General features: G+C 49.2%; 5 protein-coding genes across 5 annotated transcripts; 2 read left to right on the forward strand and 3 right to left on the reverse strand.

The window, feature by feature from the left end:
• Positions 1–2621: 2621 nt before the first annotated feature.
• Positions 2622–10032, forward strand: GIQ15_00720 (two-component sensor protein histidine protein kinase; the record flags this gene model as incomplete). The annotated part of the gene is made up of 6 exons (XM_033548137.1): positions 2622–5530; positions 5589–6779; positions 6832–7309; positions 7368–7434; positions 7496–8366; positions 8454–10032. 6 exons carry the CDS (start codon positions 2622–2624, stop codon positions 10030–10032), a joined length of 7095 nt encoding a protein of 2364 aa, XP_033409088.1.
• Positions 10033–10588: 556 nt separating this feature from the next.
• GIQ15_00721 (allantoicase) lies at positions 10589–11677 on the reverse strand (the record flags this gene model as incomplete). The annotated part of the gene is made up of 1 exon (XM_033548138.1): positions 10589–11677. One exon carries the CDS (start codon positions 11675–11677, stop codon positions 10589–10591), a length of 1089 nt encoding a protein of 362 aa, XP_033409089.1.
• A 552-nt stretch (positions 11678–12229) lies between these two features.
• On the forward strand, positions 12230–15207 carry GIQ15_00722 (putative Cytochrome b561; the record flags this gene model as incomplete). The annotated part of the gene is made up of 5 exons (XM_033548139.1): positions 12230–12365; positions 12447–12481; positions 12539–12601; positions 12677–13158; positions 13596–15207. 5 exons carry the CDS (start codon positions 12230–12232, stop codon positions 15205–15207), a joined length of 2328 nt encoding a protein of 775 aa, XP_033409090.1.
• Positions 15208–15683: 476 nt separating this feature from the next.
• GIQ15_00723 (uncharacterized protein) lies at positions 15684–17561 on the reverse strand (the record flags this gene model as incomplete). The annotated part of the gene is made up of 1 exon (XM_033548140.1): positions 15684–17561. One exon carries the CDS (start codon positions 17559–17561, stop codon positions 15684–15686), a length of 1878 nt encoding a protein of 625 aa, XP_033409091.1.
• Positions 17562–18667: 1106 nt separating this feature from the next.
• On the reverse strand, positions 18668–19358 carry GIQ15_00724 (uncharacterized protein; the record flags this gene model as incomplete). Its single annotated transcript, XM_033548141.1, has 2 exons — positions 18668–18895; positions 18954–19358. 2 exons carry the CDS (start codon positions 19356–19358, stop codon positions 18668–18670), a joined length of 633 nt encoding a protein of 210 aa, XP_033409092.1.
• Between the last annotated feature and the right edge of the window lie 1545 nt (positions 19359–20903).

The following is a 20903-nucleotide window of genomic DNA, read 5'->3' on the forward strand; positions in this document are numbered from 1 at the left end:
GCATGCTGGTTACTCCGTATACTCCGTCCGTCCTTCCTGTCCTTCCGTGGACCATGGCAGATGGTACATATCGACGCCTCGCTTCTCGTCGAGCGGTGAGCACGAGGCTAGAGATCGCTAAATACGAGTAGTGAGGGTAATGCCTGTATCCATGAGGTAGGTAGCGTAGGTAGCGCCAGAGGATGTGCGATGATTTGCATTTTTACCTTTTGGCTTTCAGCCGTGTTTAAATCATTTAAATAAACGGTGAGGGCACTCCACGGCGATGACGATGTCGATGACGGTGATGCCGATGCTGCTATTTCGAGCCGGCGTACTCGTATAAGGCATTCACCCTCCCTCAATCACCCATCCTCGTCGCCCGCAGAGTATCCTTACCTTCTACTCCGTCCTTTCTCCGTGCTACGTTCCCTATTCCGTACGGAGGCATCACCCCCAACAAAAAGGGGAACCGTTGATCGTTTTCAATAGTCCGCACAACCCGCCATTCTGCATCACCAGAATTTAGTCAGTCACAAGCTCTCCTTTTCTAACCAGTCATATATACACAGTGTCCTTCATCGAGCAGGCCTTCATACGTAGTGTCGGGCTCATGCAGCGTCAGTCATGTACACTGCAAATGGGAACCCATCCCGAGGAATCCGCTCAACACGTTTTTAGCGCCTTACCCGACACCGTGGGCTGACAGGAGGGGCTGGTGATGGTGGTGATGGGTGATGGGTGATGGGTGATGGGTGATGGGTGATGGGTGATGGGTGATGGGTGATGGGTGATGGGTGATGGGTGATGGTGTTGGTGATGGTGAAGATGGATGGGGGCGGTGGAGGCCGATTGGGGGGGAAGCAGCCATCACGGGTACTTGTAGATATGACGTGTAATTGGATATCGGCGTATCGCTGAGCTGAGAAGTCAGACGTTCGTCTGGAGATGCAGAGAGCTAACAAACGATGAGTTGGATAGGCTACTGGGGCTGGATCAGGCGGTCTGTCGGCTGGTTGGACCTAACATCGCCATGCTGACGGCCGTTGGAAATTACCTCATCGTAATCATTTTCGGCGGCTGCTTCTCTTCGTTCTCAGGGATCTTGTTTCCGGATCTGGAATAGGGAGACCAGCCTTGAAGGCTCCGTCGCTAGGTGTCGTGTATCCTGTACCAAACTGGAATACGCCCTTTCCCAGAGGCTGACGAGGAACAAAGGAACCGTTTGCTATCCGTCAGAGACGGGAAAGGCGTAGCAGAATACGATGCATCAAGCTTGATAGATAACTAATAGGTATGTCAGCCGGGTATTTTTATCAAAAGTACTCCATAAAACGACTGACCACTGATAATTGCTTCTTTCATCACAAATCATGCCCCTGCAGGATAGCATATATCAGATTAAATAGCCGCACTAAAGAATCGGGCTTGTTACAACCTTAACTATCATCGATATCTCTTTGTCTGACACCGTTGTACCAGCTCGAAGGGGTTAGAATGGGAAATATCCATTCATTCGGGTATCCATGACAAACTAAGCAGCTGGTAAACACGGAGCGTGCATGTCTGGAGTGTAGGAACCAGTGGCAGCATGAAGACATATCTTTTGCATGCCAAAGAATGCCTCGTTGGGTAAAGGGCGCACTGTAGACTAGAAGGCCAAATGAATCCCATAACCTGGAGATACTAGATATACGTATAGATATTAGATATCCCGTACGTATACATATAACTGGATCAATTTGTCCAGAGCGGTCATCCGTTTTGGGACAGGTGAGGGCGGCAGAATATTTCTATTCCAACGACGACGCAACAACGTCATATTCTTACTTACCACGACTACGAAACCAACGACACCGTGACATACGGGGTAAACATGGATGAGCTTCGGTTGGGGTGACGGAGAGGCCTAGGAAAGACGAGGTATCCCTCGTACTACCGATAATCCTGTTCAGGTTGAGCTAACTGATCCCAGGTATAGGTCAGAGAGTGGCACTATTTTATTCCACGATGACATGCATTAAAGCATAGCACGGAAGAGCAAGGACAGGCGTGTTTGAGAGAGATAGACTCTGTAACTACTCTCCTGAACGATGGCCCCTGCTTCGGCTAGCTCGGGGTTTCGACTCATGGTTGACTATGGTGGTTAAACCGTCGTCACTGCGGGCCCTGAAAGTATCCTGAGGATACTCAGACGGCGATGTTTGGTTTGCCTTACCTCGCCCAGCTTTTACTCCAAGTTCTATGATGTGTCTATCAACCACGAAGAGAGAGTTTGATGTGTCCGTCTAAACTTTCCTGCGTGCGCCTCAAGCGCGGTGGCACATGGTAGCCACAAGCGAGAGGGTCAGTGGCTCAGTGGCTGGGATTACAGGCCTAGAACTTGTATCTTGACGAGAAGAAGGATGACCATCACTCGCTCAGATTTCTACCGATAGCTTGATCTCGTTAAAACACATGATTCAGCCTTTCCTAAATCAACCACCCAGATTTAACGACACCTCTTTCATAGAATTTCAGTGACGAACATGTTGACTCTCTGAAGTGATCGCAGATCACGATATGTTCGCCCTCCCACAGTCGTTGCCGCTCCGTTGCATTTCCCCCCGTCCGAACGTCTAGGCAATCATCATCCGCTGCAAATGATGGAAGAAAACCGCATTCTTGGGGAGGATCTCCAAATCTCCCCTGATCGGTTGTTTGAGCGCCTATCGCAACTCCCCGGGTACTCGTGGGACCAAAACTTCGTGCCTATTCACTCCTCCTACGACCACTGGCATTTTACTGGAATCAAATATTCCGCCGACTCCGAAACCACCTCAACCCAAACCGCCTCCTCGTCCTCTCGATCTAAAACCTCCATATCGTCGCATAATTCCCCAGAGTTAGAACCAAGGTCGTTCTTCCCGTCACACTGGCGCAAGGCGCCTAGCGAAGCGGATAGTGAAATTACCTCCCCGCGCGATGAAGTTGAACGACCATGGCTTCCCGTTATAGCCCGTGTTTCCGGCCATGTTGTTCGGCTAGAACGCGAATTTCATATCCTACGATCCATCATCGAGACCTCTGATCCGGAATGCAAACACACAGTTCGTCCCATCGATATCATACACCTTGCACGCCAGCCAGAAGACCGCGGATTGTTTCTAGTAACAATATACGAATATGTATCACCTAACTATTTGAGAAAATTAATCCCAGCCGGGCCCGCTTCATTTCAGATGGACTGTGTTACCACGTCTAATTCAGAAATTGAAAAGGTCCCCTTGCCCACGTTTTTCAACTTTGCCATCGGGGCTTGCGAGTGTCTCGAGCTACTACACTATGGCCTCAAGACGGTTCATGGCGAAATCCGTGGCGACGCTTTCCATTTCGCGGAAGACACTAAAATCGTCAGATTAATGAATGCTGGAAATGGCGCTAGATCATTTGATAATGCATTGGGCGACGGTTGGGCAGTCTTATCCAAGGAGATAGGTGTGAGAAACAAATTACAATTTATCGCGCCCGAGCAGACCGGCAGGTTACCAACGGAACCGGATAGTCGGACAGATATATATGCTCTTGGTATTTTATTATGGATTATGCTCGCAGGAAGACCTGCTTTTGAAGGCAAAGACCTTGTCGAGGTGGTACAAAATGTCTTGAGCAAGAATTTGAGTCCTATATCGTCTCTACGCCTTGACGTACCCGACGCATGTGCTGCTGTTATCCAAAGAATGACCAAGAAACAAATTGGCGAGAGATATCATACTATCTCAGCTGTTAAGTGGGACTTTCAGCAAATTTCAAAGTTGCTAGGCGATGGAGACGCGGATGCGCTTAAAAAGTTTCAAGTGGCCCAACGGGACGTTTCCTCGTTCTTTACTTTGCCCTGTGGCATGTTCGGTAGGAAGATGGAATTTGACCGAATCATGAGTGTCGTGAACAAGGCCTACAAACGGCGGCAGGCTGCTGTTACTCCTAACAAAACGAGCCTCTACACAAGAAGCTCTAACTCATCAATTTCTGGCGATAGAGTAGACAATGTGGACATCGATGCCTCCAGTGACTCCGGTTCTCTTGGGGTTCCCGCCGCCGCTCCCGCATTCAGACACAATTCAACCTCTCATCCGCTTTACCCTTCTGCTCAGGATTCTATCTTCAGTACGGAATCTGGAACCATGAGTACCAAAACTGCACTTCTATCCAATCGTATGAAGAGCCCAACGGATTCGCGGATGTCATGGGAAAATATTGAACGTGACTCCCCCAGTCTTGCGTTTGACTCCGGTTCTTTGGCACGGCGTAAGGCCGCTCATACTAAATATCGACATGGAGGCCGATGTGAAGTTATCACTGTATCTGGCCCAACTGGAATGGGGAAATCCGACCTGATCCAACGTTTACTACCCGAAATCCGCAAAGTTGGGTATGTCGCAGTCGCAAAAGTTGACCGGCAATGCAAATTACCATTTGACCCAATTCTCAAGGCCCTGACTAGCTTACTGCGTCAGATCTTCTCAGAGCGCGATATCACAACGGAATATCATAACTCAATACGCGCTACTCTGCAACCTATCTGGGGCTCCCTATACCAGTTCTTGGACCTTCCGTATCAACTACTCTTTCAAGAAAATGTCGACTATGAGCCAACAATGCATCAGAGGGCCTTTCAGCCGCTGAAGGGGCTGAAAGAAGACATAGAAGAATCCTTCGGCGTTAGTGGTTCGGAATTTACCAGCCTCAGCCAAGGCCAATCCTCTCAAGACTTTTGTCAAGGCCCTGCGTCCTCACTGGGAATCAACTTTGTGGACATTATGATCGATGTGCTCAGGATTATGTCTCTTTACGAAGTCATCTGTATATGTGTGGATAACGCGCATTTCGTAGATGAGGAGTCTGCGGGCTTATTACTTGAAATCATGAAGAATAAACTGCGATGTGTTATTATCCTTACCGGCCGGAGTGATGACATTGTCTCCCCTACCATGAAATCTCTCTTTGAGATGGAAGCCCCAAATCTCACAAGAGTGGTACTAGAGCCCCTCAACGAGGACGACATCCTTGAATTTGTTGCAGCAACAATGCACCAACCCGCGAACAGTGCTATGGTGCCACTCGCTGCTGTTGTACAAGAGAAGAGCTGTGGAAACCCGTTTTACGCCCGCTTGATCCTTGAAACATGTTATCGTAAGAACTGCATTTGGTACTCCTGGCGAGACGCTGCATGGCAGTTTGACCTCGATCGAGTGTTCTCGGAATTTGTCGTGCCTGGCTATGGTGAGGGAGTTGGTACCAACTTTGTTGTCAAGAGACTACAGGAAATGCCATCTGCGGCCCGGTCAATTGTTCTATGGGCTGCTTTGCTCGGTACGACCTTCTCCTTTTCGCTTGTCCAAAAGCTGCTATCAGGCGAATTTCTCTATGAAGTTGGAGGGGAGGATAAGGATGACGTTACCTGCCCTGCCCAAACAAAATGGGTACAGGATAGCTCCGATATTGTAGCAGGGCTTCAGTTTTTACTCCAAGCTTATATTATAATTCCGGGTGATACCGATGATGAGTTCAGGTTCGTTATTGTGTGCATACTCTCTTTATGTCGGAGCAGTTTGGCTGATATATTCCAGATTCTCTTCAGATCACTACGCCCAGGCTGTGGCTTCTATGCGACAATGCCATAATTCCGAGAAAATGCACTTTATCATAATACAGACAATGATGAAATATTTACCAGACGACGATACTACATTGCACGCAAAGGCACGCCATATCAGCCTCTCCTCAAGACTAATTAAAGAAAGAATCCCCATACGCACTACATATCGGGATGTCTTGTACCGAGCAGGCCTGGCGGGTTATAAATCAGGTGCTAAAGCGACGGCACTCAAGAATTACCAGCAGTGTATCTTCCTCTTACAAGACAATGCTTGGGATGCCGATACGCCCGACGCATACTATGACGAAACGAGGGAACTTTACATCCAGACTGCAGAAATGCATCTAGCTCTGGGCCAGACAGCTGAGACGTTAGATGCCCTTAACGTCATTTTCAAGAATGCACGCACAGCGCCCTGCAAAGCAAGAGCCTGGACACTACGAAGTCGGGTTCACTCCGTCAAAGGGAATATATGCGCGGCATTGGACGCTTTGTTTACTTGTTTAGAAGAGCTAGGCGTGAAAGTGAACCGTGTAACCACATGGGAGGAAAACGATACAGCATTCAAGGAACTTGCCCAATATCTCCGAACCGTGGATTTCGATACACTATTATCGCGACCTCTGAGCGAAGATCGATCGGTAATCGCTGTTGGTGCAGTGATGAACGAAGCTATATCAGTTTGTTTGTGGCTTGACCCATTGATGTTCCTCCGCCTAACAGTGGAAATGATGCGCATCACCCTCAAATACGGTTCGATGGTGCAGGCTGTTTACTTGTATAGCCAGTTTTCGGCACTCTCATTGAGTCGTTTCAAGGACAAGGACCTCGGCCTCAAGTTAAGTGACGCCGCTTTATCAATCCTACGTGTTACCAACGATCCCTCAGCAATTGCGCGTGGGATTACGATTCATAATGTCTTCATAAATCATATGCGTGAGCCAGTGGCTATAACCATGCCCCTTTTAGAAACGTCAACGGAAGCTGCCTTCTTTATCGGCGACCGTTATTACATTCTTCTCAATGTATCCTCGATGGTTATTACCCGACTTGTTCTTGGCTATGATTTAGGAGAGATAGAAGCCCTATGCAATGATGCGACTGAGGGCATCAGCGATTGGTCTCATGACATTCGTGGAGGAACCGCCATAGTAGCAGTCCGGTACGTACTTCATTACCATCAAAGCATTAGGTTTAATTCTAACACATAGCAGGCAAGCGGCCCGCGCGCTGCAAGGAAAGACGATAGCGAGCTCGGCTGACCTTGTTTTATCCGATGCACACCATGACGATCAAACGTATCAGGCTGAAATCATGGAACGTTTTCCGGGAAAACCTCACGTTCTGCTTATGTATCGCAGTGTCCTCTTTATTCCTCTATACGCATATGGCCACTATGCGAAGATAGTGGAATTGGGTACTGAGATGGCTGGTCAGCTGCACGGAATTTGGTCATCAAGGCTGGCAACTCAAGCATACTTTTATCTGTCGATGGCCACCCTCTCCCTCCATCTTGAAGACCCTCAACTGCCTGGCGTGGAGTCTAGCATTAGCGCAGTTGAGGGATACAAGAAAGAAATCGATTATATGCGAGGGGGGTGTGATGCGAACTATGGAACATGGTCATTGATGGTCCAAGCCTTACTTTGCGAGGTAAAGAAGGACTTCCAGGGAGCATTGATAGCTTTTGAGGTATGTACAGTTTATACTATAACCACTGATTGCTGTATCTAACTTGTGAGGATCGCAGGAGTCATTGGACCATGCTCAGCTCCATAATTGGCCAATTGAGGAAGCGCTTGCTTATGAGCTCCAAGGTAAAGAGAGCCCGTACCATGTCCAGCGGCCATCACTGATATACTAATTCATTGTCCGTAGTGGATTTCCTTATTCGACGCGGTGCCAAACGTGCAGCGCAGAAGATGTTACAACCAGCCATTTCTGTGTGGAATAGAATTGGCGCCGCCGGAAAGGCACAACAGTTAACGGAGAAATATGAATGGCTGACAAGAATAGGGACAGTCTCAAGATCAAATGACGTTGGCTGCCAAACAATTGATTCACTTCTCGGCGTTCAAAAATCCAATGTGACGGAACCTTCTTCAGACTCCCACGCCATCAATTCACTTGAAGGTGGCCATAACCAGAACTGGCTTGAACAAAACCAGAAGCCAACCGAGGGTCCCTCTGATATAACCGGCGTTGGGTTAGACATCATTGACTTGTCCACCATCATTGAGTTCAGTCATGTAATGTCATCTGAGCTTGAGGTCAATAAGCTCTTGACAAAGATGGTCCGCATTATATTAGAGTCATGTAGTGGATCCGAACATGCTCTAGTGATCACCGAATTTGACTCACAAGGCTGGTGTGTTGCTGCCTCTGGGGATAACGACAGCGAACCTATTGCGTATGAGAATGGTTTGCCATTTTCTGATATTGAAGATAAAATGGCGCAGCAGATCAGCAGCTATACTCTTCGTACAAGAGAGCCGGTGCTGGTGCATAACGTTTTGGAAGATGACAGGTTCTCCAACCTTAGCGAAGCTTACACCTCCCGCCACCCACACGGTCGGTCTATCATCGTTTTACCGATTATTCAGGCAAAGAATTTCCTTGGAGTGATACACATTGAAGGGAAGCCTAACTCCTTTACTCAACGCAACCTTGTTCTACTGCGCCTTGTTTGCAACCAAATGGGCATATCGCTTGCCAATGCATTCCTGTTTCAGGAGGTGCGGAAAGTAAGGTAAGCTAAGTCCCCCGCCAGGCCAATAATATAAGAGGCCTGGTATGCCTCCTATGTATGGGACCATGAACTAACATAACCTACTAGTGCTGCTAATGCTGCTATGGTTGAAGCGCAAAAATGCGCTCTAGTACAGGCCCGGGAAGCGGAGCATAAAGCCAAAATCGCAGAAGTCGAGGCCAACCATAACGTTAAGCTCAAAGAAGATGCAGCCAAAGCAAAATCCATATTCCTCGCCAACATATCGCACGACTTGCGCACACCCATGACTGGAGTCATTGGATTGTCAGAATTGCTCAAAGCGACTAAATTGGATCCCAAGCAAGACGTTTACGTCGAGTCAATTCGTGTTTGTGCAGACACGCTCCTTACCCTGATCAACGACATTCTCGACTTTTCCAAACTCGAGGCCGGAAAAATGAAGGTTTCTATTGTTCCAATTAACCTCCGCCAAACTATTGCGGAAGTCGTTCGTGCTCTTCGATATACCCACCGAGAGAAAGGACTTGAAACAATTGAGGATCTAGATAGCATTGATCCTAACCTTCTGGTGATGGGCGACCCTGTCCGTTTGCATCAGATATTCATGAACTTGCTCAGCAATAGCTATAAATTCACACCAAAGGGGTCGGTAACTGTCCAAGCTACAGTCGACGAAGACACCCCTGAGAAAATACGTGTCACTTGCAAAGTTGCAGATACTGGAATTGGGATATCAGAAGAGCAGCTGGTTCGCTTATTTAGACCTTTCTCTCAGGCAGACAGCTCTACTGCAAGGTCTTACGGTGGTAGTGGGTTAGGGTTGAGTATTTGCAAAGCTATTATCGAGGACGTCCTTGGTGGAAGAATATGGCTGCAATCCCAGGAAGGTGTAGGGACGACAGTCACATTTACACTCTTATTCAAAAAAGCTGGCAAGGATGCCGTTCCAAAAACCCCATGGTCTCAGGAATCGGGGCAGAAACAACCACACGCTCATACCTTGCGAGATATTTCTCACATACCCCGCGACCATGTCAGAATCTGCATCGCAGAAGATAACCCCATCAATCAGAAGATCGCCGTCAGTTTCGTTCACCATCTAGGGTTATCGAGCGAAGTTTTCAGTGATGGAGAGCAAGCTGTTGAAGCTCTTAGGCAGCGATCTAAGGATGGGAACCCGTTCCATATTGTCCTGATGGATGTTCAAATGCCAGTACTAGACGGGTGCGACGCGACACGTAAGATCCGTCAAGATCCAGACCCGAATGTCAACGAAGTACTCGTCATTGCCATGACAGCAAGTGCCATAGAGGGAGATCGTGAGAAATGCATAGATGCTGGTATGAATAACTACTTAGCCAAACCGGTGCGATCGGATGTTCTCAAAGGCATGCTTGATCGATATCTCGCGCCACAAACGAAGTCGCTACCGAAACGATCGAAGTCATCTGCTGCGGCCTCACGCCTGATAGAATTACAAGCTTCAAGGGGGCCTATGAACCCACCTTCTCCGCCCTTAAAAGACAGAATTGCTGAAGAACAAAAGACAAAGGCCGCGGTAGATGCTGCAATCGCGGCGGCAACCAAGAGGCGAAAAGGATCCATTAATGGTGGAATTGGACCAGAGAATACAGGGAAGAAGCCAGAGCAAGACGATAACAAAGCGCCAACCGCGGAACAATGATAGACGCATGTCTCGAACACGTACAAGCAGCCTCCGGTTAGACTCTTTATACCCTTGGCCCCGTCTGGAACGAGGCCCGTTGGACACAACATGCCTAGCTTTGCGAGTCAACGCCATATAGAAGGAGCCCATCTTCTTTCATGCCTTTACAGTCCTTAGCCTGTTACTTCTGGGAACGATATTACTTGGGCATTTATTTCTTCCGCTCTGCAGTACATAGATTTTTTACATCTATACTGCTTTTACTTTCTGCCTCTTTATGTCTACTAGCCTTAATGCATTGACATGTCGGGATATGCTGCGGGGGACGATAATTGTTTTAACATATTTCATTCATGATGACGAGGACATGTATATATGGGATTTTTTTTAACGAGAGGTTTACTCTGGCCGGAATGTCTGTGTCCATATTGTGCGGCGGTTATTAGCTTGGGCATTTATTGACCATTTAACGCGGAGGGAGCAAAAAACTGGATTATAGTAATGTGCTTTTATATATGTTTGTTGTTATATTATGTTATTATCTTCTTGTTATTCCCGCTAATAAGTAGCCTGTTCATGCCTTGGTAGCTCTATGTCCGAAGATACGGAATCTCTTGACTCCTCCGTCTGGAATCATGGTCAGCTTCGCATGTGTGATGTGATTTCCAGCAGCCAGGTTCTCTCCCTCATAAACATGTTCCGTATCGGCTTTGCAAGCCTGTTCTCCCTTGACCAGCTCAGTCCAGCCAGCGTGATCAAAGGGTGGTTCGCTATTCTCATCCTCCTTCCAGTCAATTGAGTCGACACGAATCGCGCGAGGGAAGTTCCCTCTAAAGTCCTTGGTATCAACAACCACCTTGACAGCCGATCCAGGCAATCCCAGCTTCACAATTGCCCAGTCGACATGTCCTCGTTCGCGGGAGCGGGCGGTTTCCCATCCGTCGCCCATATCCTTCCCTCGACCGGGTAAGAGGAGGTTAGAAATCGGGGTGAAATGCTGGTTACTAGCCGAGAGAGCCAGGCCGCCCATCAGAGCAGAGGAGAGCTCTTCGATCGGAGGAGACTGGTCTTGAGTCGCGGCCAGAGATGGAGGCAGAGCATGGCCATACAATCGCAGTCTCGAGAACCCGCCGTCGGGATACATGCGAACCCGTATATGCGTCAACGGGGGGCCGGTTGGTTTCAACAATCGCCATGCCTGGCGCATCGATGGACCGCACGGCTGGATAGGGAGAACTGTCTCCCATTTGGAATAGCTGTCACTGATCATTTCCTGCTCGCTCGACGCTGCTTCAGGGTCGGCGGCCGGCAGGTATGCACCTTCGACAACGACGTTCTCGCCATAGTTCCCTACGAAATACGCAGTATCTATCTCGATCCCTTCGATGATTCCACTGCCCACGCCTAGCTTGACGAGTGCCCAGTCGTATTCTGCGGGATTGTGGCGTCTGGTTTCCCATCCGTCGTACCATGCACCGGTATGCACGAAATAGCCTGGTTTATGGATTGGCGGGCCGGGCGTGAGCAGGTTCGATGCGGCGGCGAAGTACTCATCGCTACATGCCAGGACCGTGGAATTCAAGCCCGAGGATGCCAGGTTGGTGGTCTTGGAAAAGCACTTGTCTATCTCATCCTTGGTGACAGGAGTGACGTTGCTGGCCATTTTCTTGATATTTCTATACCGAACACGGAATATACGGGGATCTTTATGCCTTTCTTCTCCCTCGATGATATGGACTCAATTATATACTCGAATCCCCCCGGACAGGCTGCTCTTTTTATATTCTGGACGAAACGGCGTCCCCCGCAGGTTTATCTCTCGAATATCGATCATACCCTCGGGACTCGCCGGTGGGGGAAGTGGAATATCTAAACCTTCAAGATTTGAATCCGTTGCTTCTTACTGGATAACGTAAATTCGCCCTTGAACAGGGCCATCTAAACAGGCGACAGCTACCGTGCCGGCTTAGAGAGCTTCAGGCCTAGCTCAGCTAAAGAGAGACGTATCTGTATCACTAATATTCGGTATAATCATTCCGTGGTTCTATATTTTATAGCAAGTTCGTAGTGTAGATCGATAGTTATATAAGCGGAAGTGATGATGCAATGTTTGTGACGTACAAACAACTTCTCATCAACAACTTCTTCGTCGAGCTGGCTCTTAACGTGCGGAGTGCTATACATTGACCGATACGGAGTACACGCAATAATAATAATGGCATCTGCAACTGGAATCCCAGAAGAACGGCCGTCGTCTATCCAAGATGGCGTAGAGAACGAACCGCTGCTCGGCAGGCCCGGAGACGTCACCCAGGCGGAGGACCAGAATATCTTCATCAATCTGGTAACAGGTAAGGGCTTCCGTGATGGATAGCCATAGGTGCTGTCTTTATATCCATCAATGGCCATATATGCTGATTCAACGTCTCCAGGAACGGCGGCGTTGGCGCAGGTTGGGATACTGATCGTACGTCAAGTCATCAATATATAACCATCATCAAGAAGATACTGACAAGATAATAAGATTGCTGGTCTCGTCTGGTCCGGAATCTTCACCCATGAACTCATCTTCTTCTCGCCGCACCCGGTAAGCAGTCGCTGCGTCTGATGGCCAACCTCCATGGCCCCTCCATCAGGCTCCCTATACTGACGAACAACACAGCTTCTCAACTCGGTAGCCGTCTTGCTCACAGTTCAAGCGATTCTCATCGTGCAGCCGACGAAGACTGCCTCGCAGAAACGGGCAGGCGCCCTCACACACTTTGGATTCCTGGCCATTGCGAACCTCGCCTTCATCTCCGCCCTCATAATCATCGAGATCAACAAGGAGAGCCATCCAGAGACCCGTTTCTCCTCTGTCCACGGTGTCCTAGGCCTCATCACCTATATAATTATCTTCCTGCAGGCAGCTGTTGGCGTGGCGCAGTATTTCTTCCCCGAGGAAGTCTTTGGCAGCGTCGAGAATGGGAAGAAGATATACAAATGGCACCGCGTGAGCGGATATGTGCTGTTTGTCCTCGAACTAGTGGTCATTATCGCTGCTACCAAGACGGATTATAACGTCACAACTCTACATATTGGCTTCTGGCCTGTTACTATTGCATCGGCGCTTACTTTTGCTGGTGTCGTTGCCCGTGTCAAAAGGTACAAGCTCCCGGCTTTTGCAAGGCGGTCCGCTTAGTGGGGAGAAATAGGAATGCATTTCGGTATATATAGCGATCTTACCGATGGTACTTCTTTCTCTTCTTTCGGTTATTTCTTTCGGTTGTCTTTGCGAAGGGCTCATGGGTACAGAGGCATCGAAGCTCAAGCTGAATGATCGTTAATTAGTGCTAAAAAAGTAGTTGCTAGCGATTCAAATACATATCATTTTCGTTATTCTTAACTCTGTGAAAGTATCTATTAAATGTGTCCGTACTTTGTCTCTAGTGCTGGTTGGTGGTGATACTTAAACATATAAAGTTGGAAAGCTTCAAAAACCTCAAACCATCAACAATTTACACCAGCGAGTTCTACGACGCCGTTCACCACAAACCGACCCCAATGAGGCCTTCGAAATCATACATATGCCTCAATTGTAGGCTAACACTTAGATCACCACGCCGGAACTTCTCCGTGTCCCGCAGCGTCCTCAGTACAGCTTCATCTCGCCCGCCCACGGCACCAAAGGCCGTTCCCAATGTCCGGCACATTCGCGAAAATGCGGAATTATACTCCAAAAACTGTCTCGATCGCAACTATAAACCGGTTGCAGACTACCCGCCGAGAATACAATCGTTAGCGAAGGAAGCGGCGGATTTGCAGCATGCTCTACAGCACCCTCGATCAAGGATAAAGCAGGTTGAGAAGGAAATAGCTAAACTCGCTACGCTTGCGGCGCGCCATAAACAAACTGGACAACAAGGAGAAGGGAAAGGGGCTGGTACAGCGGTGCCGGGTGAATTGAAATCGGGGGACCTGGATAGGACTGAAGCACTTGAGGAACTTCGATCAGAAGCGAAGGAGCTGAAAGATGCCTCGCAACAGATGATGGACCGGAGGCAAGATTGTATGGAAGAAATCCAGCAATTAGCCTTATCGTTGCCAAATCTTACATCGAAGGAAACACCGATTGGAGATGTGCCTCAAGTTGTCACATACATCAATTTCGACCCTGCCTCGCCGCCGTCATATACGTCTATATCTGCTTCTCCTTCTTCTATTCCACGATCACACGTCTCTATCGGCACCGAACTAGGGCTGATCGACTTCTCCAGCTCTGCAACATCAACTGGATGGGGGTGGTACTTCCTTACCAACGAAGGCTGTCTGCTCGAGCATGCACTCGTCCAATACGCGCTCAGCACAGCTCGTAGCAAGGGCTGGAAACCTGTCTCTCCACCAAGTGTTGTCTACTCTCATATTGCTGAAGCTTGCGGTTTCCAGCCCCGTGATGCAAACAACGAGCAACAGATATGGTCCATCCAGCAGACGGAGAGAGATAGAGCTGCCCACAAACCGCAGCGCAGCTTAACAGGGACTGCTGAGATTCCGCTTGCTGCTATGTATGCTGGACAGGAAATACTGGCTGACCAACTTCCGATAAAGCTTGTGGGTGCGAGTAGATGCTACCGAGCTGAAGCTGGCGCAAGAGGGGTTGATACCAAGGGGTTATACCGCGTGCATGAATTTACAAAGGTGGAATTATTTGCATGGGCCGATAATATTGAATCAAACGCAACGACCATGGTTTCTAATGAGGTCAACTCGTTGTCCCTTTTCGAGGAAATGCTCTCCATCCAGACGGATATCCTCTCCTCTCTCAATCTGCCCTGCCGGGTCCTGGAAATGTCCTCCTCCGACCTTGGTGCGAGCGCGACTCGAAAGCGAGATATAGAAGTTCTCTTCCCGTCAAGGATGCCAAATGGTTCCGATAAATCGTCGGTACTTGACCCCGATTATAGCGGGTGGGGAGAAGTTACATCGACCTCAATATGTACGGACTATCAGAGTCGACGGTTGGGGACGAGGGTGCGTGACAGTGCGGGTGAGTCAAGATTCCCTCATACTGTTAATGGTACCGCAATGGCTGTTCCGAGAGTTCTAGCTGCTATACTAGAACATGGGTGGGATGAGAAGCTAGGAGGTATCGTTGTGCCCGAGGTACTACGGCCTTGGATGGGTGGGATCGAGGTTATTCGGGGGAATAAATAAAACCTGGAAAGGAAGATCTGTAACATATATGTACGATATACGAGCAATTGGAGTTTTTCATCTAGAATCATCTACAACTGATTTGGCTAGACATCCCAATACTATAGAAATAGATAGATTATGGGACAACGTTCAGGGTCGTAAAGATATATATAGGCAGTAATTAATTATATGGAATTACGTGAGAAAAAAGCACTCATAAACATATACATATATGAAAGACACCGCCAGACCCAAAACCGAAGAAGACACTGGCTTATTTCAAGTCTTAGAAAGCATAAAATTAAACGAAGAGTAGCGCTCACAAGACTGGCAGTTGGGGATATCTGAAACAATCGTTCATAAAGGCATTCACACGTAGCATTTGATATTAGTATATAAAGGAGAGACATGATGTGCTGCTAAGGAGAAAAAAAGGGGAAAGACCAGCTCAAACTTATATCACCCACATTACTCTGTACTATGCAAATATATCATCAATACCAAGGAAGATCAGCTTCCTCGATTCTTGTACAAGTCAAATAGGTCACTAATGACCTAGAAGACGACGCATCACCTTCGCCACCAGTACTTTTCAAGTCCAGCTCGAGAAAGTTTCGCATCAGCGGTTTCACAATTTCCTTTGCCAATCGCTTAAGTTCGTCCATTTTGCTCTCGAATCGCTTCAGATTCTCACGGGAGTAAGAGGTTGGATGCAGTTTGAGGAAGCGTTTGATTTCATCATGGGTCAGATATGCCTGCGAATTGGAAGACCCAATGAGTCTGTATGTTCGACCAATACAGAACGGGATCTGGGGGCTGGCTTCATCCCCGTTGGTAGTTGAATTTCCAGTAGAAGGGCGGCCGGTAGCGGTGTTGCTGGTTGATCGACGTGAGGAGGTAGAGTTGGAAGTATTATGATGGCGTCCGCCGCCGCCACTGCTGCCAACAACGGATACATTGCGGGTAGAAGCTGAAGGGTTACCACTCCTACCATCTCTTTGGGTGCGGGTTGGCAGTGTAGGCTGGGCCTTCAATATAGGAGGCGGAGGGGGAGTGGTATTATCGACCAGCCATTGCCGGAATAGTGAGACTGCCAACCAGTCCAGGTAGTTATTGAATGGGCTAACTCGTTCCCCACGCGAGGTCGTCAGTGTAAGCCGGAAGAGCTTCGACTCTGCCCTTCTAATTGCATCTTGTAGATCTTCGACTTTGTCTTCTATAAGATCTAGCACCGTGTCTGGGAGTGGCGATTTATGGTCTCGGCCAACAAGGGGCAAGGAGACAGGCCAGTCACCCACAATATGAATAAGAGCCTCTGTAAAAATAACACGACTGCGAGCCTGATAGCCAAGCTTGATGTAACTTGCTGGAAATTTCGCGATATGCTTGTAAAGTGAAGAGGAGAAGCGCAATAAATGATAGTCCACTCGAGGGCCGGTGACGGTCAAGGCATCGTACATATCAGCCAGCGCGATTAACGACTTGCATTGGGAGTATGCTATGGTGATATTATGCGGGTTCAGCTGCGGCGCATAGTTGTAGAAGATTCGAAAGAGGTTATCGTAGTCACGGATTGTAGGGTCGACAGGCGTTGTCTCCTCAGACTGAGTTGCAAGAGGCAGGTGAAGGGCTGACTGAATCCCAGACAGGTTTGCCATCGATCGAAAGAACCCTTGCTGGGGAGCTAGAGGCTTGTTTCGAGTTGGCAGTGGCGGATGTGACTGCTGTGCAGCCTGTCCAAAGACCGAGTTGCTATTGCTGGGGGGCTTTTCCGGTATGCGCGTTAGCATGTTGTATATCCCAACGGCCAGGGCAGAAGACTGTACCTTTTGCACGAGAATAGGCACTTCATCCCCTTCTCTGTTGTCCCAGTCTAGCTCATATCTCCATCTCGTCTTTGCCGGTGGGATACCCGTGCGAACTGTCAACGATCGTCTGGATTCGACGCTGGTCCGAGGGCCATCCTCCTCCTCGTCGTTATCGTCATTGTTCTCACCAAGCTCGTACACGACCTCTAACGGCGACTGAGCAGACGCATCCGCTCCTCCGGCTCTGTTCGAGGTAGCAGCGGTGACAGCAGCGGTGATCTCGCGTTGTGCCTGCACACTCGACCACTCGTCACTCGTAGAAGCCTCGAAGAAGCCCGAGTTTTGCGCCAGTATCAGTCGGTGCAGCAGGTACCGGCGCTCCTGATCTGCGGCGCGAATCACTATCTCCACGTCTCCCGTCGCGGAGAATACGGGGAACTCGTTGAGCTGCTGGTGGGATGAACCACCGGCGTGAGAACGGCTTCCGAAGCGATGATGGCGTCTCGACCGGCGTGACGAAGTAACGGACGAGGGCCCGCGGGGAGCAGCCGTGGACGGTTCCATGGCTGTCGGCTGCGAAACCATGGATAGGAAGAAGCTTTTCCCTTGTTAAGATGAACGGTTTAGCAATCTGGCGGGGGAAAAGACGCGGTATCAACAGAGGATGAGGCCGAACATGATCCCTCGTCCAGGTAGAATCTGCAGATTGTAGACGCGAAGAACAGCAAGTAGACGACCCAGTCGCGTCTTCTACAGCCGGAGAGAGCCTGTACTCCTTGATAACAGGCACAGTCAGGTCGCAAATCTCCGGTATAGATCAACAGTAGCCGCCAGCGATGAGGATGTTGTGGTTTCGCGATGGTGGGTGATTAAATATATTCTGAAACGAAGGTCGAAGTGCTGAAACAGAAGCGCGTAACTAGGGACTCTTCAGGGGCTCCAGGAAGCTCAAGGCCAACAGGAAGAGACGGAAGATAGAGAGAAAAGACGAGACGAGACCGATGCTGAAGAATATATTTGTTAATTCGTGATGCTGGCGGTTGTTGTTAGTGTGAGGCTGTGCAGGCCTAGTTTTTTTTGATATACGCGAACGCCAGCGCCAACATAGCAAGAAAAAGACCCTGGATATCAGACGAAAGCAGTAGATGCCGGGACTCGACGATGCCCGTTTGATACAGCTGAACAGCTCTTCTAGATTGCGGCGCAGTCGTCGAATCGTTGGGATAAGCCCGCCATCTGCAGGGCACTCGATCCACTGGGAGGCAAAGGGAACCTATGAGAACGAACTGTGGCTGCATCGAAGGCGTTTTCCTGGCCTGTAGCCCTCATGAATTGCAGGCATCTCGGGTATTCACATGGACGTGGACATCGGTCGATATCATGGGCCTACGTGGAGAGAGGAGACTTATATCTTCATGATAAGTTACACGATACAAAGAGAAGGACATTAATTTCGGCAGGCAAGGTATATATATGTATTTATAGCGACAGTCGTGGTGTCGAAGTGTACAAGTCTTCATCAAAAAGGTCGTTCAACTGGGAACTCAAGATTGAGCCTAGTTATAAAAAAGAAGTTATGTCAAAACGATGCCGTTAGGCAGTGAAGAATGAACTGTGCACGGAGAAACGAAAGGAAAGGATTATTTTCGACAAAAAGATATCCTTCTCGTCTAACACCGCTTCCAATCAAGGTAGACAACCTGTTTGACAGTTCCGTCGGCACCATCCTCTCGGCTCATCTCGCCGATGGCATTTGCGCTGTCACTGTCCATGCGAACATCGGTGTTAACGTTGAATGGGTAGCTTGCACCGCATGGAGACCAGGTTCTCTTGTTTACATCGCTGTCCAGGCGGTAGTTACCCCTGCGTGGGCCAGAGATGCCGGTTGCGGTGAACGACTGAAAGTTGTTATGGTTAGCTGATGATATCAAAGAAGGAGAGAGGTCCAGAACGTACCTGGTCGGGGCTTCCAGAGAAGTAGTAGATGCTTCCGTGTCTGCCAGTCACACCGGTGTCCAAGCGAGCAGCGCCATAGTAGGTCGTTCCAGCAACAGAGAATTGGAAGCCGTTACGGGCAGCAACATCGAGGTTGACCTGGCAGTTGGTGCGTTCGTCGGCCGGGGAAGTTCGGGAGCTGATCTTCGCCGTGAGAGATTGGTATTCAATGATAATGGACCTGCGGTCGTTGGCAACGGTGTATCGGACAGTCTTGCTGTCAGATGCACATCCGCTTCCGGCGTGACGTCTTTCGGTCAAGGTAAGCTGATCTGGGACATCGGTGTCTTCAGGTGTAGTGTCTGGGATGGCAATGGCGAGTGCCTGGGTGGCAGCAAGGCCAAGGAGGGCAAGAGAAAGCTTCATGGTATATGTTATAATGTATATAATGATCTTGATGGACTATGCAGAATCGCGACCTGGATGATGCAGTGGAGAAGAAAGCTGCAAGATCGCAGGCGGAGATGTGGGGAGTTTATATCTCTGTTGGGATATGGGGAGGTGGCCATCGAAATCGCCATGGCAGCTGCATGTTCTGCAACCTTTCACTCCCCCCCAAGATTCACAAGGATATCCACGGCCTTCCACGTTTGGTATTTGGTAAATTCACTGCCAATGCGCCGTACAGCTAGGCAGCGGTGTCTGCGGTGTCTCTTCCAGACCAGTCATGGAGGAGAGACCAAAATCGAGCAGGTCGAAGCGCATGAACCGGGTGGATGCGCTTCTTGTCTAGGCCTTTGACGGGGGTGTGTGTGTGTGTGTGTGTGTGTGGGAGGCAAACAAACATTGAAGAAGTGATAAGAAAGGTAGTGCAAGAACACTATTCTCCTCGGAATCACACCCTGAGCGATATGGAAACCCAAATATATTACTTGGGCCCTGTATAGAGGCATATATATATCCTCCGGGTGCAACAATATAAGATTATTGGGGCGTGGAGACATGGAATGCGAGGGTTCCCCCCTAGTTTTATATCGAATTCCCTGACATATAGCAAAGGGCAGCGGGCATATAATAGGCAATATTTCCAGTTTAGCGGTGATTTCTGCAGGGATCAATGACACCACCTTAGCGATGCCAATAAAGGATGGATGGCGGGATATCAAGGGTATAGCGGCAGGGAAAGCGGACCAAGGACTGCTTTGGAGCATCTCTTTAGCATCGGCCTAACATCGGCCAGCGGCATAGACAGGACGGACGTATGTAGCAGCGGAGCAAGGGTCGATTCCCCAAGGCCCTAGCCCCCCCGGCCAGCAGCGAGAAACGGGCTGTGATTGCCAGGGAGAAAGATTCCAGTCGAATAAGATGTGTGTTTAGCTTTCCAGATGTCGAAGAAATGAGTTTCCCGGCTCGGCTAGCAGAGCCAAAATGGCAGGCTTGATGCCTGCTCTGGAGGGCCATGTGTATAGGGATTATATTGAAACCGGCCAGGATCATTCATCGCAGACCGAACGCTGTTCGCCTTCGTGTTCAGCCCGTTAAGCTTCTAGTTTGCGTTTGCAGAACAGGAGGAACAGGGGGATTTTCCAACCCAACTGGAGGATACGAGAGAACTGATGGCCGGTTTCCCCTCTGATTGGGCTGCACGACGCCTGCTAATATATCCAGCTGCGATATCGTGGTCGTCTGCAGCCAGCAGGTTATCCCGTCGTTTGATAGCATCGTTCCTGGCGGCTCGGGGCTGAGTCAGCACAAACCCCGGATCATCGACGACATGGATGAGTTTGCGGGGACGAGGATCGATCTCCAGCCAGCAACGAGCAACCAGAAACCAGAAACCAGCAACCTGGACACCCGCCGTTGACACCGGCGAGCAGTGAAGAAACCCCATCCCCGGCTGAGGTTATTTTTAAACAGTGGCGATCGCGTACGTGCGTGTGGGGAGAGGGCCAGGTGTAGGGATGGCATCAG

The sequence above is a fragment of the Arthroderma uncinatum genome (assembly GCF_011692745.1).
Source record: "Arthroderma uncinatum strain CBS 119779 chromosome Unknown scaffold1, whole genome shotgun sequence".
NCBI lineage: Eukaryota > Fungi > Ascomycota > Eurotiomycetes > Onygenales > Arthrodermataceae > Arthroderma > Arthroderma uncinatum.